The 20,206-nt window shown below is 44.2% G+C and overlaps 2 protein-coding genes across 2 annotated transcripts; one reads left to right on the top strand and one right to left on the bottom strand.

Moving 5' to 3' along the window:
• Positions 1–1,878: 1,878 nt before the first annotated feature.
• armh4 (armadillo like helical domain containing 4) lies at positions 1,879–6,611 on the bottom strand (the record flags this gene model as incomplete). The annotated part of the gene is made up of 7 exons (XM_083689348.1): positions 1,879–1,953; positions 2,239–2,388; positions 2,838–2,869; positions 3,042–3,200; positions 3,330–3,479; positions 3,647–4,030; positions 5,558–6,611. The coding sequence occupies 7 exons, from the start codon at positions 6,609–6,611 to the stop codon at positions 1,879–1,881; spliced, it is 2,004 nt and encodes a 667-aa protein (XP_083545474.1).
• A 2,398-nt stretch (positions 6,612–9,009) lies between these two features.
• Positions 9,010–16,135, top strand: actr10 (actin related protein 10). Its single transcript, XM_083689339.1, has 13 exons — positions 9,010–9,200; positions 9,978–10,050; positions 10,247–10,329; positions 10,620–10,728; positions 11,024–11,131; positions 11,377–11,444; positions 11,720–11,799; positions 12,763–12,798; positions 12,953–13,032; positions 13,231–13,304; positions 13,710–13,791; positions 14,470–14,671; positions 14,919–16,135. Exons 1-13 carry the CDS (start codon positions 9,124–9,126, stop codon positions 15,098–15,100), a joined length of 1,254 nt encoding a protein of 417 aa, XP_083545465.1. The 5' UTR covers positions 9,010–9,123; the 3' UTR covers positions 15,101–16,135.
• Positions 16,136–20,206: the final 4,071 nt, after the last annotated feature.

The following is a 20,206-nucleotide window of genomic DNA, read 5'->3' as shown; positions in this document are numbered from 1 at the left end:
TGCTGTAAGCTGGGTTGTCATGATTGACTGTGTTCTCTCATTTCATGCATGTGAACGCCATCTAAACACAATTATTTTTGGGACTTGCATAGAAAGAAAAAGGGGTTATCTTACATTTTCAGGATGAAACATAATTCATTATATCATTGTGATGTATGATTTATTAAGCATAATCATTTAAGATTCGCCATTTTGACTAGGACACAAATGAAACAAGCCCCACAGAGTTCTGGGTAAAAGATATATTTATTGGTAAATACTGCATTTGGTATCTATAGAAAGAAAGCTTAAAAGGCCATCATTTTACAGCACACAAACATGATAGTTTTATTGTGTATGCACAACCAATAATGTCTACATATCAAGCTACCTATAAGTAGATGCTTCTACACACAGTCACGCAAAAGGTGACATGTAATTGACTATTAGTTTATGAAGGATTACAGGATTTAGTTGTTGAAAACACCTTGATATTACAATGTTATGGAGTCAGTTTAGATGCATCATCCAGGTAAAGGGGTGGAGGTAAATGGATACCATTGTCAACAGTAAAGGACATAGCATACACTAACAGCAGAGATGTTCTGAGAGGCTTCCTAATAGCATCAGCAGAAAAGAGGATTCTGCACACAGCTGTGTAGGCTTACGCTCTCCAGAATGTTATGTCATACTGTCACACACCTTTACAAGTATTATCAGTTGTTCATTAGTTGATAAACACACATGGGAGTATCCAGTATAACAGTATTGCAGAATCTTCTTTTTATGTGGATGGGTATTTACACGTTGATATCTGGCACCTGTACAAAGCCGTTGGAGGTGTGTAGCCTATATTCTACCCATAGCAACAATCCATTCTCCTCTCCCCAATTGGTTGAATTGGAGTGACAAGCGGTTTCCTCCCTTCACATATTCACCTGTGTGGATATGAGGTACTGAATGACATGGGCCCTCTTTCATTAGTTTGCATGGAATTCTTAGGTTAGCTTTATCTTGTGTACTCTTATGTACAGTTCTGTTCTGAAAGAGGTTGTTTGCCATGCACTCAGAGAGAAAAAACATGGCCAAGAACAACAAGTTGTGAAAGAGCAATATCAGTATTCAGTAGGTACACAAGCATGTTTTTTTAGCGGCGTGCTTTTAAAGGATATGACATTCCTTTTGCCTTCACCACACCACAAGACACAGTATTAACAAATGAGTTCCCATGAAAGTATTTACATTTTTGCTTCATGCGCATTGGCACTGAGTCCTTATTGTATGTGTTCTCAGTGTCTGTAATGCTGTGTCATGAATAGTAGCCAATAGATTGCCATCTTACTCCAGTGACAATGAGTGCATCTCAATAGCTTAAATACTGTCCTTGTCTCCTCTCCCTCATCTGCACTGATCGGAGAAGATGAGGTCGGTGAAAGCAATATAGTAGATGCATAATGGAGAACATGATTTCTCCTATCCATTTTTTCCCTTAGATTCAACCCTGGTCAGCTACATACAGTATATTTACAGAGTGTTACATCAGGAATCTGCCCTAGCCCTTTAAGTACATATACACACAAATACACACACAAATACACACCTCAAATACACACAGTCAAATGTTCTCCACGTAGAAGTAGAAAATCAAAGATCTAGGACCATCTTACCCTTCCCAAATCCTCACCACAACCAGTGGATGGGAAATGCAATACTGACCTTAGATCTGTGTTTAAAAGGCAACTTCATCCTACTCTGTCAAGTACTCTCTGCATCAGATGAGTCATTGCCAGACAGGCCAGAGTGATTGGTGATGCAGTAGTCATGGAGATGGAGATGTGGGCTGAGCCTTCACCGATGGAGCTTCAGCCATTAGTCACGGACATGGAGCTGCAGGCGGGATCAGAACTCGTCCTCTGAGCTGTCAGCCAATAGCATGGCTTGGTCTTGTCGGTTGTTGCTTGGCTCTCTGGGTTGCTGGAGACGAAATATAAAAATACATATATAACAAATATATAATAAATATATAAAAAATACAGCAAATGCCCAAAGTCTTTATATTAGTATTACGCAGAGTCATAGTATATAGAGACAGTTTGGCCAATGTTTACACCCGGTACTATGTTGGCCCCTTTGAATACTCATTGATCTGGGCCTGATGCTGAGACTATCAACAGATATGCATTAACAATCTCAAAAACCTCTAGTGATCACATGATAACAACAGATGACGTGTCGGCTCTCATAGTGCTGTGTATTAACCTCTGTCTGTCTGACCTTCCTCCTCTGGTGTTTGAAGCTGTCCCTCCTCTTGCGGTGGATCATCCTGATGCTGTAGAGGGCCCCAACGATAAGCAGGGCCCCTGCGATGCCAATGCCCACTGGGGCCAACATACCTGACACATACCCCGCCTGGAGTCAGAGAGAGAGAGAGAGAGAGAGAGAGAGAGAGAGAGAGAGAGAGAGAGAGAGAGAGAGAGAGAGAGAGAGAGAGAGAGAGAGAGAGAGAGAGAGAGAGAGAGAGAGAGAGAGAGAGAGAGAGAGAGAGAGAGAGAGAGAGAGAGAGAGAGAGAGAGAGAGAGAGAGAGAGAGAGAGAGAGAGAGAGAGAGAGACAGGGAAAGGGAGAAGAAACAATGGCAGGAGATAAGAAACAGGCCGGACCTGAGAGAACACTTTGTTGCCACATGCTTTCTGACAGTTGGGTGGTGGTGGATGAGGTGAGTTCCACCTTTGTAATGTAATGACCCTAACTGGATTGGCCACTCCAATATAAGAAGATGGGGAGGTTTGCATATTATGCACTCGTTTTGTGCTTACAAGTAAAATGGAGCCCTAAATGAGCAGCAGGGGGCAGGCTTACCTTTTCCCTGATCAGTTCCACCCAGCTACGCACTGAAAGAGAGGAAACGTGGATTTGATTAATTATTCATTAAACACACAAGTCCCTATATTTCAAATATGCTTCACTCTTAGACTGTGTGTGTGTGTGTATGTGTGTGTGTGTGTGTGTGTGTGTGTGTGTGTGTGTGTGTGTGTGTGTGTGTGCGCGTGCGTGCTCTCTCACTCAGGCCCTGGTTGCGCTGCACCCAGACAGGGGGTGGGGGGATTAGGCTGTAGGGAGGACGTGTGGGGGCAGGCATGGGGGTTTCAGTCAGGTCCTCTTCGCTCTCCTCTTCCTCAGACTCCTCTGTGTTCTCATCCTCCTCATCCTCATCTGGCTCCTCTGTATAGGAAACGTGAAAAATTGTGATTCAACTTCCTGCTCTTCCACTCCCACCCGTTTCCCCTCTTTGTTTCCTCTTGTTTGCCAGTAGGTTACTGTTTGTCATAAGGTTTCTTTTTAGGTTCTTACCTTCAGACTCCAGTTGCTCCAGTCCTGATCTGGGTTTGGGCGCAGGCTGGTGGGTTGCCTTGGTGACTGTTGTCATGGGGGTCTGATTGGATGAGGGGGAGGGGCCTGAAGTGGGCAGGGTTTCCTCAAGGGTCTGTATCGTGTCACCACCTAGATGAACCAATCACAGAAATTAGGTCACACAGTTACTGGTTAAGAGAGTTTAAAAATCATATAGTATATGTGGTATGAAGTTTGATAATGTCTCTCTCTGGTTGATTTATTTTATTACTATTCTCAGTGATTTTGTAATAATTTTGTCCTCTCACCTGTCTCACTGTAGCCCTCTGGCAGGTCTGTCTCTGTCTCCGAAGGAGGCGGGTCTATGGGTGGACCTGAGGGGCTGATAGGTTCAGAGATCTCAGCTCCCGATGTCTGCCATGGTGATGTCCAATCCGGTAACAACAGCGGCGTGACATGGGAGGGACCGTCATCTGTATCCACGGTGACCAGCTGTTCAAGCTCCGCCTCCGACAGCAGCATCCCTGTGGTTGCCATAGCTGCAGAAAGTTGGGATTTGCCAGGTGCGAGAGTGGCCACTGCTCCTGCCACCCCCTCTGCTGTGACATCATCAAAGGGCTCAAAGATTAGAGGGAGGTCCTCTGATGACATGGTGCCCTCAGTGGCTGCGTCTTGGGAGGGAGGGGTGACCGTGTCCACTGCTACAGTTCCACCAGAAACACAGACACAGAGAGAGAATCAGGCTCTCTGAGAGCGGTGTGCATCTAAACATATCAGAGCTTGGGTCTGCTTTAGGCCAGGGTTTCCCAAATGGTGGGTTGGGATCCAGTTGTTTGTTGCAAAAAATGTCTACTGGGTCACTGCAAAAAAGTGGAGAGTGTGTCTAAAACATGATGTATATGAGAAACATAGAATTAATGTTTTTAGGTGGGTCATGGCACAAAAACACCAAATTAACTCTGCTTTGAGTTCTTAGCTCCATTCTGAATTCCGGACACTCTGCTAAACAAATGAAAAATACATAAATCAAATAACAGAGGCTAAAATTCACCCTATCATGATTCTGTGCAGTACTTCTTTTGTCTTCCATTCTGCTTAGTTAGAAACCACAAATGACTCTTGTTTATGCAAATGCCATCACAGGAAAAATGCTATCACTACTTTTCTGGGTCTCTTCTAGCCTTCTAGCCTGCATCTCTTCTCCAAAAACATGGCTGCGTTGAAAAAAATTCTTATCACAACATAATCCTTTCACATAATACTTATATGAGAATTTGAATTTGGGCTAGCTTCCTTTCTCTTGAGGGAAGCTTTGTTTCCCTGCAGAGTAGCCAACAGTCTCACTGCAGAACAAACAGACAATCCACAGAGGGATGCCAGGAACACATATTGGCTCAGACAGACTCCTCTAATCCTGCCCTCCACCACATCACAGAATAATAACCTGCCCCAGTCCTCACAATGCCCCAGCTTAGATGCATATATAAAGGGAGGAAGCGAGATAGAGAGGAAGAAAGGAGTTGGGGAAGATGGTTGGAGGCAGAGAGAGGGGGGGATGAGGGAGGGAGGGAGGGACAGAAAGGAGAGAAAGAGAAAGAGGGGGAGAGATAGAGAGAGAGAGGGAGGGAAGGTGAATCCTCAAAACACGTGTATAATACACCCTGTCACTGGCGTCTTTTAGCAGTCATGTTCATTTATTTCCACAGCAGAGTCAGAAATAGAAAGTAATTAGACTGCCTGGGTCCCTGCTGGTGTTCAAAGTGGAGCGTGGAGAAGCGAGTGCCTCTCTGCCGATCATCAAAGGCGATCTCCGCCGCTAGACGTGTCGCTTTCATTTTCCTTCACTTTTTAATGAAACCTTGTGCAACCCAGCAAACTCAAAAGGGCGGAAAAATGCCACAGAAGGCATGTAATGGAATTCTATGGTGCAGAAAGGTTGTGTGTGTGTGTGTGTGTGTGTGTGTGTGTGTGTGTGTGTGTGCGCGTGCGTGCGTCTGTCTGTCTGTCTGTATGTCTGTCTGTGTTCCTGTGTCTACGTGTATGTGCGTGTGCACGAGTGCAAACCTGTAATGAGGAGAAAGTAGACCAATCATGCATCAACAACAACATCAAGCAAACAAACAACATCTTTGTCCAATTAGCACTATTGTGTTTGAGAGAGCATTTGTAATCTCAATAGTGTGTGTATCCTTTGCCTACTCACTTTCATGGTACATGTGTTGACTCACCCCCACTCTGCTGCAGTGGTTCAGTCCAGAGGCCTTCTGGGTCTTCCTGCCTGGATGTCAGAGCTGGTCCAAGGTCAGGCAAGGCAGAGCCCCATACTGCCTGAGGGATGGAGGTAAGAGGGGACAGTGGTGATGAGGAGATGAGATCCAGGAGAGAGTCAGAAGCAGTGGTCCCTGCTGTGTGTTTCAAGACTGAGGGAAGAGTCTCCATGGATGATGGCCTAGTCGTTTCTGTCTCCTGCCCCAGAAGAGGAGCTCCAAGGCTGGGCAGGCTCTGTCTGATTCCCTCCTCCACTCCTATGTCTAGACTCTTCTCCCGTGTGGGAGCCCTCCACTCCCTAGACGTCTCTCCCTGTGCCTGGCTGTCTGGCTCTGGCCTTGATAAGACTATGGAGGAGGCAGTAGATCCGTGCATCGCAACTCTGGGTGTATTTATGCCGACTGTCATTTTCTGTTCTTCTCCCATAGAAGTTAACATGGCCGTGTTGGTGGCTGGTATATCCTCCATAGCCTCCTCTGCAGGCGCTGGTCTCCTCTCTAATTCCGTGGAGAGCTCTGGAGCTTTCACAGGCTGCCTGTGAGTCTCGTCCCTCACAGATGAGCTCCCGAAGGCAGCCACCGTCTCTGCCTCTCCTCCCCTCTGGCTCCACACCTCACCACCAGCCTCCTTCGGCCCAGATCCTCCTCCATGGCTGTCCCCATTTCCTACCTGCGTCACTGGGACTATCGCCTCAGGGCTGGTTACTCTCTTAACTGTGCCAGTCCCACCCCCCGGTCCTACATTCTCTGATAGGTCAGTCCAGCCGCCAGTCTTTAGAACTGGCATCCCATAGGCTGACCTGCCAGCCTCTGAAGACACCGATTGCACACCTGTAGTGTGTGTTGATGTGACACTGATTGGGGTTTCAGTGCTTACACATTGTCCATTACAGCCCTTAGACTCGAAGGAGGGTGCATGTTGGAGCAGGGGTGGGACTGGAGTGCTGTAGACACAGACACAGACCCCAACCAGAAGGAGGCGACAGAGAGTCACAGAGACAAGCATCTCTCCCATCTCTCACCACCCAGCTGGAGTCAGATGTAATTGCCTTGAGATGCTGATTGAAGATGAGTGTTATGTTGTTCCCCCTAATGGTTCAGGTTAAGTTTTTGATCCCAGAACTGTGCCTGTGGGCAACTTTTACCCACAGGTCAGCCACCCAGTGGACATAGGGACAGGGAGAGGGGGGCAGCAGCTGCTAGGGACAGGGTCACGGTTGAATGCAGGTCAAATCCAATCGTCTGGAGTTTCTGCAGAGGAAAGAGATGGAGTTACAGGGGAGCCATGTAATATTCGTTTGAGAGCTTCCCAGCTTATTTTTTTGCTGAACCCTAACCTAAGATAACTGAGGCAGAGGATTATGGTTGCATTGTGTCAGCCTTTCCTTTGATGTGGCAGCAAGTCTTACAATATGAATAGCTCTGTTCAAACCGATGATTTCTCTTTCCCTCTCTCACAATTTCAAACACACACACACACACACACACACACAGAAAAAGACGCACAGAGGGAGAGAGAGAGAGAGAGAGAGAGAGAGAGAGAGAGAGAGAGAGAGAGAGAGAGAGAGAGAGAGAGAGAGAGAGAGAGAAAGAATAAGTCCAAATCTGACACAGCAAACCCTGAATGCTGCACTTTAAAAAAAACTGTAACTAGCACTAGGTCCTGTTTAGTTCGGGTGGATTCACAGAGTGGTGTCAAATACTGTAACAAGACAGCCATCAAAATTGTTTTGTTGAGATTATTTTCATTTAGAGTGGTATTGTTTTTTTCATTTCATAAGCGGAAAGATTTAGGAAGAATGTAAATAAAGGTTTAATGTTGAGTGCATTAATCAATGTGCACTTGTTAGGAAAAAAAAAGCCAATTTATAAACAACTGTTTGGACGGCACTAACATGATCTGCAGGGATTTATTAATCTCGGCAAAAGAAAAATAATTGAGTTGTAAACACAGACTTAGGTTGCCTGGGTGACACCCTGCCATGCAGCCTCGCTGTGCTGTTTGTGTCAGACAAGCTTCTGAGGAGATCAACAACATTAGACCTCTCATACACACCGTCCAACTCTGTCTAAACAACGCCGACCTCCCGCTTTGCTGTTGACGCACCTCTCCACCACTAATCAATGCAATTAATGCACTCAACAAGAGTCAAGAGAGTAGCCCGCTGCTTGACACCAGGAATGCGCGTTTCATTAGCTAATTGTGGGGATTAAAATAGGCACTCGTAAACAAACATCGCGCTAATGCGGCGTATTCAGGATCGACTTTATTGTATAGACATCATTTTCCACGGGATATAGGAGTAGTGCTTTAAATGTAGCCTACATCATATATTCGTTTTTATTTACCGTATCACATATGGACAGCATTGATCATTTCTAGCCTGATCGCTCTATAGGTACTGGACAATAAATTTCTGCACGCCAAAAACAAATAGAATGCATGAAAAGTCATAGAGGCAGAGTTATAATCCATTGTCCTTACCTGACAGAGATCCGTAGATAAGGATGCTGTTTACCTTATTGCAGAGGGCTATGTGATTTTCCAGACTCCTCTTTAAGCAAAAGGGTTATTATTTGTCACCGGTATTAATTGCATATCAATAGCTGCCAATATTGATCCGGAAGCAAGCTGGAAGAATAGCTGTTATGCCGCTCAGCGTCATTGAACGCAATTGCTATGGGGTGGGTATGCATGCGCGCGCTTGAGGTTCTAAACGGGCAGAGTCACTGAGCGCGTAAGCGGAAAGATTTAGGAAGAACGTAAATAAAGGTTTAATGTTGAGTGCATTAATCAATGTGCACTTGTTAGGAAACTAGTTATTTTTCAAATACGAAATTAAGGCTGATATCCTCGGATTTTGTCGCAACTCCGAGGTGGTACTGACTTGACAGCTCCTAATTGACTTTGAAACCTGCTCGTGCTCTTTGGGAAGGTGCATTCCTTTGGCCTTTATTTACTCTCGAGAAGACACATGTAAAATACAAACAGTAGCCCACAAATACAATAAGTGTTTGTGTGTTTATATTTATTGTTAAAAGGCCTAACTATATATAAGGGATATGTAGGCTATACTAAAGTATTGTACAATATAATAGCATATAAAAAAAAAACTACTTTCCCTCCATACTCGCAATATTACTGTAGGTCTACTCAACTTTTTGGCATAGAATTCCAGTGAAAGTGTAGTAGTAGGAGTAGTAGGCTAGTTGTATATATATGTATTTATCTATCTTCAAATTCTCACTGTAGTGCATATAGGTGTCGTATTGCCTTTTTATGATTGAACTATTCGATATTTTTCGATTTTACTCATGGAAGTATAACACAACAGATGGGGACCACTGATGGGGACGCATTATTTCCAATCAGGCGATTTCCGTGGACGTCATTTCTCTGTCTGATCTCATGAATGAGGACCCAGCCCTGCCCAAGCTAGCTGGGAGTCAAAAGATACCGTTACATCTCGAAATATATGCAGTTTATTCTCAATATCCGACTAGATTAAATCAAAAGATAGGTCAAAATGCCCTTGTTTGAAGGGTTGGGCAGTGGAGGAGAGAAAACTGCTGTCGTCATAGATTTGGGAGCAGCCTACACAAAGTGAGTAGCCTATGAAGCTAGATAGCTACCAATGCTAATGTTGTTCTTAGCTATATAGCTAATAACACCGCCATTAATCAATAGATGTTCTATTGCCAGATTTCTAGAAACCACTATAGACTACTAACTATCCAATGTTAACTACCTAAAGTATTAAGCATGCACTATATTTGACATGGGTAGTTAGCAAGCTAGCTAGTTAGCTACAGCCCTCTGCTCTGGATTAGCCTAGCTAGTTTACTGTCTTGTCTTTGCAAACAAATGATGTTAATAAGGTAACGTTAATGGATGCAAGGACTGACAGCCCATTATATTGAAATTATAGTTGAATACACATTTCAAAGCTGTACATTGCTTGTCTCCAAAGACATTGTTTACACACAGTGAAGTTAATGTAAACATTACAACAAGTTACATACAAGTAGTTTTTGTCGAGAATCAATTTGTGTATATACAGTATCTTGAATTGAAATGACCTTTGGAAAGCAAAGAAAATGTCAGATTGTTCCTTTAAAAAGATCTCGATGACTTAAGACTTATTAGCACCAGCTAGAACATCCTAATACTGTTGCATTTGGCTATTAGCAGGGAGTCCTGCCTGGGGCAATCATATGAGAATCAGATGAGACAGCTATTTCATGCTCTCTGTCTGTTCATGTATTAAAACTAGCCTGTTTGTCCGTGTACACATTTCTACCAGTATTGACACTTTAGCCTGCATTACTAACAGAAATCATTGAACCATATGAGCAACACTAATGGTTTTATATCATGCAGATGTGGCTTTGCGGGTGAGACGGGACCCAGGTTCATCATTCCCAGTGAGATCCAGAAGCCGGGACAACAACAGGTGAGTTAGGCAAGAATTCTCAGATGGGGTGTAATTGGTTGATATCATCACATAAGTGATTGGTGCCTTGGTACTTGGTTGAATTGTTGAGTGAACACCAAATATGTTTTAACTTGTATTGTGGTGCTGGGATGATGCTTTGAGGTTCTTGGTTGAGTGGCGTTATGATATGATGCACTGTGTCTCTCTCCTACAGCCTGTCAAAGTGGTTCAGTACAACATCAACACAGAGGAACTCTACTCCAACCTCAAAGAGTTCATCCACACTCTTTACTTCAGGTGAGGCACATCTGACTGTGGTTACATTCATGCTGTTTACACCTGATAAGGTCAACAAGCTTTCATTACATTTTACTTCAGAAAGACCAAATAATAGCAACATTTATGAGTTGATAGTTTGCTGAACAGCAAAAGCACTTTAGAGAGTCTTTAGAGAGAGAAAAAGTACAGTGAATGTTGCTCATCAGTTTTTGTTTGTGGGGTCTTGTTGATATGCTGTTGATCCTTTCATAGTGTGTTATGCAGCCTGAATTTCAATACTATCTACTGTGTCTACCCTCCTGCCCTAGGCATCTGCTGGTGAACCCTCGTGATAGGAGGGTGGTGATCATCGAGTCCATCCTCTGCCCCTCCCACTTCAGAGAGACCCTCACCAAGGTCTTCTTTAAACAGTTTGAGGTACTTGAACCATTGATTGATATGCTATTTATTAATGTCTTTGAATTGAATAACCATGCTGACATGATTTATTTGTGCCCTGGCTATAGTCATCCTCTAATATCTTTACCTATCAATAATAAGTACTTTTTTTTATAAAGTATGCATGGCTGACAGTTTTAGCCATTATCTAGTCGTGGTCAGGTGATCTCCATGAGATGAGTCCTCTTCTCTTATCATCAACACCTGGGAGATAATGGATGTTCACACTCCATTGAGAGATGTTGTGTTTTCATGCCTCTGTGCTTCCTCCCAGGTCCCCTCTGTGCTGTTTGCCCCCAGTCACCTCATGTCCATCATGACGCTAGGCATGAACTCAGGCCTGGTGATGGACTGTGGCTACACAGAGACGCTGGTGCTGCCTGTATCCTTTTCTTGCCTTGGAGCGAAACTGGGATTCATTTTAGGCTTAAATATAGTTCTACCACCCTATGGATGGAGAATGATTTCTATGAAATAGGCTATATTCTGAGATTTGTCATTTGAGGATAAGAAAGAGTGACACTGAATGTTGGTCTAGGTCAGATTTAGGTTGTTTTGGGCTTTGCATTATACCTTTGTTCAAGGTAGCACTATGGCAAGATGTTACTTCCTCAACTTTGAAAATAGGTCTATGAGTGCATCCCCATCCTGTCAGCCTGGGAAGCCCTGCCCTTGGGTGGAAAGGCCATTCATAAGTAAGTAGGACTATGCATGAAGCCATCTGTGTGACTGAGTGTGTGGGAGTGGATGCCAGTTTGCATGTCTTAGTCTGTCTTTCATCTGTCACGCAATGAGCCACAGGGAAACAATCTTGTGTTCTGCTTCTTAGAGCTTTGCACTCTTTGTTTCCGTTCCTCTGTTTCCTTCCAGTGACTGCACCTTTTGCCAGTCTCTCAAGGTGTTTTCTTACAGAGGTACATGTCCACCTCTCCTCTTAAGTGCTTGTATGTGTGCTTTTTTACCCACCCAGGGAGTTGGATGGACTACTGGTGGAGCAGTGCACAGTGGACTCAGACTCCAGCACTGGGCAGAGTCTACCTACAGTCATTGGTTAGTAATGTTAGCAACTTGTCCTGCAACACCCAAAATAGCGATTTGTCATGGCTTTAACTGTATTTATTTGCTACCTCTCCTTGTTATGGTTAGGTGACTTCAGTCAATGTCATGGGCTGTTGACAATCAATGCCATGTGTTTTTTTCCCCCCAAAGGATCAGCTTTATGAGGATGTTGACTTTCCAATGCACCACTGTTAGACAGGAAGTAGAAAGCCATAATTTCCCCAGTAAATCAGTCATTTTGTGTTCATAAGGAGTAGGTTTTTGCATGATGTTAGAGGAAGGAAACCCACTCCCTCGTTTTTTTTAAATGATACATCCCCATTTGGCCTTATTTAGCCTTTCTCTCCTTCACACTGTATCCTGATGGAACATACTGTACTATTCTCAGAAAGCTCCAGGTAGAGCAAGCAGCTGACGCAGGGCCAGGCTGTCCTAATACATCAATAATTAAAGGAGGAACACCATAGACCTCTCTGCTCTATTGGACTGCACTACAGCTCTCACTGCAGAGTTGAATTAGCTATATTGTACAATCAACTCCTGATAAATGCTATAGCTTGGCTTGCACTAAAACCAAAGCAAGCTGATGTCAGGAGCAAGTAAACAAGATTACAAGTAAACAAGATTACAAGTAAACAAGATTACGTACATTATAAGGGACTTAGTGAACTGCACCGCACCTAAGTAGAGTTTGCACCCACTTCTGTAACTTTAATTATTTATTCAGACTTACCCCCATTTTCTCCATATTTTCACAAGTTGAGAGGCATCTTTGCCTTTCCGTACTTCAACTCCACTGATGTAAATTAAGCGACTTTTAAATTAAGCCTGAAATTATTTAGTACAGTAGCACTGAGGTGAACTGAAGGGATTGTGTGTGATGCGTTTATTTTAGAGAAGTGGGTCAAAGAAGAGGAAGTCTCACTTTGTTTTCATTTGATCTCTCCTTCCCAGGCTCCATCCCAGAGGAGGTAGTGGAGGATATCAAGGGTAAGTTATAAAGAGATGTTTTGTTTTTGTCTTTTGACAGACAATTATTGTCATCTGTTTGGCTGTTAAATGGCATGCACATGAGCGCAAAAAGGCACGTCAAGTTTTCTCTGATGGAGACATGCTACAGCTGTCTGTGTTGTGACGTCCACAGTCAGAACCTGCTTTGTCAGTGACTTGCAGAGAGGACTGAAGATCCAGGAAGCCAAATTTAACCTTGAGGGTACAGCTGAGGTGAGTGATCTCATGACCTCCCAAACTGGGGAGTAATCTTCTACCTCCTCTCCTTCATCTGAATATGATAACGTGGGATAGGTAAAAGCAATGTGATGCATGCACACCACACCTTTAATGTCCGCCGCTACTTGTTTATCTGTGACCCCTCCCTCACTCTCTCTCTCTCCCTCCCTCCCTCCCTCTCTCCCCTTGCAGCGTCCAACACCACCTCCTGATGTTGATTACCCATTGGATGGAGAGAAGATACTCCATATCAAAGGACCCATCAGGTAGCTGTTGATTGTATGCTGTTACAGCTGTTACTGGCTATTCAACAATGCCCTCAACCATGAGGAATTCATGTTATAGTCATGTAGCATAGCCCAAATGGTTTAACATTTCCAGGTTCATTCAGTTCAAAATTGTAGATCACGTATTTGGATCTGTGCTCACGCTTTGTTATCTGGGTCACCTTCTATTATTGAACCTGCATTGTTTCTGCAAGGTCTTTCATCATAGCTGTCTGTCCTGTCCTGTCCCAGACGAGGCGTAGTTTCAGGGACTCATGTCTGTTGTCTTCTTCAGGGACTACGTTAATGGGATGTGGGTTGTGTTGTCCAGGAACTCTGAGTTATATGAGGGTGATGATTTTAAGGGATGTTTGTGATGGGGGTTGTTGTTGTTGTGTTTTTCAGGGACTCTGTCATGGAGATGCTTTTTGAGCAGGACAATGAAGAGAAGAGTGTGGCCACGTTGGTCCTTGATGCTTTGGTTAAGGTAACCGCAGAAAAGTACAATTTTGCTTCTGAAAGTGGTTTGCCCTCAAACAACTGGAGAAGAGTTTATTGAAAACATGGCGACATTTCGGTCCAGTGACGTCCGTCAGACAGACATCTGCGTCATATGATTAATGGATAAAGTAGAGGCCCTTATTCCTTTTTTCCGTGTTGTGCAAATCACATTCCCAAAATATAAGACTTCACCCTGTTGCCACAGCAACCCTCGCTTCTGCAGTTGCAGTGAGGTGAATTTTTGCTCAGGCAGGATAACCGATTAATCTCAGTAGGCAGAGCAGCGGCCATTACTCCTCCTGTAAAACCACCAGTATTGTGTAGCAATAGAAACCCACTCATTGGTCTCTATGAAGTAGAGTGGCAGCCAGCTACGCAGTAGTACACTACTACAGCCTACACTCAGTGAGAGATTCTCCCCTGAGGCCCCAACACTGTTGTATTTAGTGGTAACAGGGCTGCAGTGAAGTCAGCAAAACCACCCTTCATTTATTACAATATGTTTATTATGCCTTCATATGCGATGCTTGTCTGCATTCAGCTGCATGACCATGGCAGTAGGAACTGGCAAGTTCTCCCTGCCCTCTCCAACCAGAACATTGTTAGCTGTGTCCCTATACATTTCTGATGATGTGTTTTCTGGTGTGATTGAACCCCCTTGCAGTGCCCCATCGACACACGCAAGGCCCTGTCTGAGAACCTGGTGATCATCGGAGGCACGGCCATGCTGCCAGGGTTCCTGCACCGCCTGCTGGCAGAGATACGCCTCCTGGTGGAGGGACCCAAGTACCGCGACGCCCTGGCCACCAAGAGCTTCCGCCTGCACTCCCCACCTGCCAAGCCCAATTGCACAGCATGGCTGGGAGGTAAAAGACAGGAGCTTAAATATCCCAACTCTCTCTTCGATTCCTTTGCATTCCTCTTTCCTCCAATGTGTTTTGTGAAGGAGGCGAGGAGAGAGGACATGAGGAATCAAGGAAAGTCTTTTCTTGAGATCTGTCCTAAAAACAGCTGGGAGACATTATATGTGACTTGTTAATTTGAGCCAGTGGCAGGATGATTCGCTACATTGCCCAAACCCAATCCCTGACCCCAACTCTCCCCCCTCTATAGGAGCCATCTTCGGAGCGCTGCAGGACATCCTGGGCAGCCGATCCGTATCCCGGGACTATTACAACCAGACGGGCCGCATCCCAGACTGGTGCTGCCTGAGCTCGCCCCCCCCAGAGTCTATCTACGACGCCAGCAAGACCCCCCCTCCCCTCATGAAGAGAGCTTTCTCCACTGAGAAATAAACCATCAGACATACTGTATTAACCTACAACCCAGACACAGCAAGTCATCCTAGACGTGATGGTTGCATCTCCATAATCTATAGTGGTCTCCTCTCTCCTTTAGCTATTTTCTTGCCCTAATATGAGCTGATCAAGATAGGTAAAAGCAATACGCATGGAAGTCTCCCTATGAGAATAAGTATGGATCAAGAGCAGAGAAGGGGGCCTTTTTAAACTATTGAGATGCAGCCAACATCTCAACCATAGGATATGACATTGTTCATGAGCGCTATGGATTTGTTTTTGTTTGATCTGTCTCTCTATGTGCCTCTTCTTGCTTTCTGAGTCTCCTTCAATGCCACACTGTTAGCCTAACCCTTCTCACTCTAATACTTAAGAACAATGAAAGTGTACAGTCCTTGGAGGTCACTGATATCCAGTATCTAGAATGTTTCATGAAATGCATGAAATATTTTGGTAGATGGACCTAAGGGTTTGGGTTTGAAGGGAGGTTAAAAGCAGGGTAAAGCCTGGAAGCAGACAGCACTCCAGTGTTTCAATTCACAGAACACTGTAGACTATCCTGTGAATAGGACCTGGTTGAGTGGAGCAGTATTTTGTCTGGGTCCAGGCTAGAGGCGGGGGTTCGGGGACAACACTTCCTCTTCTGAATCCTCAGACATACACCGTGTTCAAAGTAGGTTCATGGCCACATGTGGACTGGTCTGTGAGGCAGAGGTATGGATTTGATTCAGCTTTCATTGTCCCTGCTGAGCTGAGGCTTTTCATCTTAATGTATCCTGTGGAGCGTTTGTGATCCATTTGAATACTGTGGTGATGAAAATGTAGCTGGAGTGCAGTGCTGTTCATTTGTTGCTTAGACATTTGTCTCTTGTCATTGTGAATATCACTCCCAAGCATTGTCCTTTAGCAAAGATAGTGTTTTATTTGCCATTATTTATTGTTTCATTGCCATGTAATAAAAATATATTTGGAATTTCCTTGCTCTGTAATGCGTCAATTTGAACATTCTAAATAAACATTCCTAGAACGCTTTTAATGTTGTTTTTCTCATTATTATAGAACTCATATATTCATATTGTTTTGCCACCTCCATTTCTCAAATGGTCTCTGTCTTCAGAGCCTTTTTTAACACTGAACACTTCAGTTTGATATTCATATAGTCTCTTACACTACTGGAAAACAGAGAGTACTTTCTCCAGGGAATGAATAATGTTCTCCATACGTTTACCAGGAAATGAGAGAGCAGTCAGGGGTATTGTTTGAAGATAGTTTACAGACATACGCCAGCCTTTACTTTGAAGGTTACGGTACTCCATCCTATAGGAGTCATAAAACTGTTGGCTGTATATTCTGCTAATATGACATAACAAGCCGTAGACTGAGCAATGTTATTGCAGAGCCACGGTTCTGTATCTCAACTGGATGAAGCTGTAGTCTTTTGCGTTGGCCTATTCAGATCAGAGCCAGGAGCGAAAGAGTTTTGTCTAGATTACATTACATATGGAACAGTGAATTAGGCCATTTATTAAGGCTCACATGAAGCAATCATGAAATTGGCAGAACAGTATAACCAGAACTGCAACATCACAGCGTTCACGACAATGTATACAGCATAGTCTACAATGTGACTGCTTTTGATTTCAGCTCCAGGAAAGCAGAGGTCACGCACCCTTGACGGTAAATGCAAGGTCTTCATTCCTCTTGGGACCATATCAGCTTACATACACAGTACAATCAAAGAGATCTCAGTCCCACATCGATAGATTTAGTGCAATCATACAGCTGAGTTCCATTTGGAAACCACATGCCTGTGTTTTTACTGTATCATTACATCAACTCAAAATGTATCTGTCTGGCCTCAGTTTGGTCCCTCTTGCAGATAGGACCCATATGGGCATTGGGCTGTTTGGGGGAAAATATACTTAATGACTGACCACTCTGAAATTTCTCTCTCTCTCTCTCTCTCTCTTCTCTCTCTCTCTGTCTCTCTCTCCCTCTCTCAGTGGAATCTTTGGATAGATGATATTACACTTAGTTTACACTGTCTTAGCGATAGTTGCCAACATTCATGACTCTGATCCAGGCCACAAAGGTGCTTACAGTCTCATGATTTCTCCTCTTTAGTATCAAAGTTAATCCTTGTGTCCTATTTATTTGTTTTATGTCCTCCTCTTCCTTTGACCTACTGCAATCTTCAGTGTATGATCTGCATCAGTCACAGGCCTAGGTCACAGAGTGAGTGTGTGGGTCTGAGAATGAGATTGTGGTTGGCCTTCGGGGTCACATTAATCACAGAATGTTTGACTGAGCGCTACTGTGAACTGGCCTGGGAACTGGCGAAATTACCCAAAATGCACCTGGGACCAGAGGCTGGCAGACAGTATGGGAAATCGGTCTTAGTGTGGATTCGCATTTTGCCAAATTGCACTTGACTTATTCTAAGCCTGTGGACTCAAATACACACACACACACACACACACACACACACACACACACACACACACACACTCACACACACACCAAAACAATCTCTAAGGGGGGGGTTTCCTTGTGGCCCTGAAGGACCACCTATGTTAGTGCCAATGAACTCAGCAGGATACCACTGACCCTGATCAGTGCAGGACAAACGACTGTTCTCCTGAGGATACCACGTCTCTCAATCTTGGCAGCATTCTGACTGAGTGCTAGAGATATTGTCTTGAAAACATGCCCTACTCCCCAAGATTGTATTAGTGGATTGTACGGAAAAGTTCCCATTATCATTTAATTTTCATTCCTGATTATTACACCTGATTTTGAGTTATACACGTCTTTTAAGTTGTGTGAAAGGCCATATGGTCAAGTATACATTTGTGTGAATAGTTGAAAGGTCCACATACACCAACCTCTCAGACGACCCTTTCCCAGAGTGTGGCGACCAGACAGTCATGCTCTCTCAGTGCCGGTCAAGTCCACATCTGGAGACATGGAGTTGGGTATCCCATGGAGGATCATATAGAGATGTCCCACCTGCTGTTGCTCGGCCTTGGGGACACCCCTCCACCCACTCCACCCACCCTTCATGTCTTGTCCTCCCTCCCCCCTCCATATGCCCCTCCATGGAGACTTGGATTGAGCTGGGACTTGGGCGTCAACACAGTTCCCAGGGACAGGAAGCAGCTGCTGTCTCTCTGACCCCTGCCATAGGACCCTGAGTGGGAAGTTGACTCATTGACTCCTATATAGTGCTACTAGAATCACGAATATGAGAGTCTACCATGTACATCAGAATATCAGAGAAATTACATTAAAGGAGACACACAGTGTGTGTGTGTGTGTGTGTGTGTGTGTGTGTGTGTGCGTGTGTGCGTGTGTGCGTGTGTGTGTGTGTGTGTGTATATGTGTATGTGTGCCAGAACTTAATTAAGAGCTCAGTGTTAGTCTGTGGCTGACGTCCTGCTCATTATTCATAAGATTAATGAACACACTCATGTATGAGTGTGGGGAATGAGACCAAACAACCCATTATCGCTGTATCAGATGAGTGAGATCAGTGAAAAGTGGGGGATCGTCTTCCCCGGCTATCTCGACAAACAGACCAAAACAGACCAACCTAATTAGCTCATAAATCACTCTGGGTTTAATAACAGATCTGTATGATGATTCCACAAGACTAGCACCAGAAATTGTATTCATTATCAGGTGTGAGATCAATTTTTGTTTTTAATAATAACAGAGTTGTATTATTTTAATGGATGGACGGGTATGTACTCTGTATGCAGGTGGGAACCCTGCTCTATGAGCTGAACAAACACACTGTAATATAGAGTGATTTCACACTCAGCACCTGTTGTGAAGGAGCAGAGAAATATCCTCCACCACAGAGAGTATTGACGAAACAGCCTCAGTTCGGAAATCTCTCTACCTATGTTTGTGACTCACCTAATAAACCAAATTCATTTTCATAAGACATATGTATCACCAGTGGGTACTGACTGAGCCACCATAAGGGAAACACTTCTTTAACCTGAACTCGTTAGGGGGCAGCCACGGAGGAGGGTTCTGAGGTGTGTCTCAGACAGTCTGTTTGTATTGTTTATGTACGCTGGCCCCCAGACTGTGGTCTCTCAGGTCTGGGCACAGACACAGACATAAGGTTATCATCCTCACTGCTCCAACTATGAGCAGAATGTCTGCCAGGGATCCTCCTTCATTCCTGCAGGCCTGAAAAAGCACAGTGACACATACAAGCAGATAAACTATGTTTATGTCTGTCACTGTAACAGATAGGGTGGGTTCCTGCTTGCCACTGTAAAGAAGAGCTTAACTGTCATGGGGTGAAAAGTACTAGCCATCCACTGTAACCTGGGTGGTAAATCATCTCTTACTCTAGAAATTGATTTGTCATGATAATGTGCTGATTAGTACCTTTAGAGGTTGAGCATCATTCATTTTGCTGAGCTTGTATGTGAGGGGGGAATGGAGGTATATGTAGTGTATACCAAAATTACAGAGTATGATAACAAACCAGCTAGTACAGAGGCTGGGTTGAGTTAGGTATGATATGAAAGTTATTTCTCAGGAATAGAGAATCCCCAGTGATACACTTCATAAGGTATCCTTAGAAGAGGGATGGGAGGGAGGGGGGTAGGAGAGAGAGAGAGAGAGAGAGAGAGAGAGAGAGAGAGAGAGAGAGAGAGAGAGAAAGAGAGAGAGAGGTCACTGCCTGGAACACATCCTCCGAGCACTTCCATAATGGAAAAACTGAATTTCACATTTTCAGTATGATAAAGTTTGGCTTGCATCATTCTGTCCTATTAAATCGATTCTCGTTTGATGACACCTCTGTCAGCGATGGTCACTGAGCGAGCGTTCAATCTCTTCCAAGCTCGCGTCTTTTTTTGCGCGTGACAATGCGCCCATCTCGTCACCTTGAACTCACGCCTGTTGCTGTTGATCACTGGTTGTCTATGAAATATCGACAATTTTAACAACTTGACAACGAAAAAGTTAATTCTCTCCCTTCAAGATGAATCTCGTCGGCGTCTCGCAGATTTTAACCACTCTTCTGCTTCAGTTGTCACCTGTTCAGGTAAATCCTATTCCAGATTCCCTCTAAAGTAT

The sequence above is a fragment of the Argentina silus genome (assembly GCF_951799395.1).
Source record: "Argentina silus genome assembly, chromosome: 17".
NCBI classification, from domain to species: Eukaryota; Metazoa; Chordata; class Actinopteri; order Argentiniformes; family Argentinidae; genus Argentina; species Argentina silus.
This window is presented reverse-complemented; position numbering and strand designations above follow the sequence as displayed.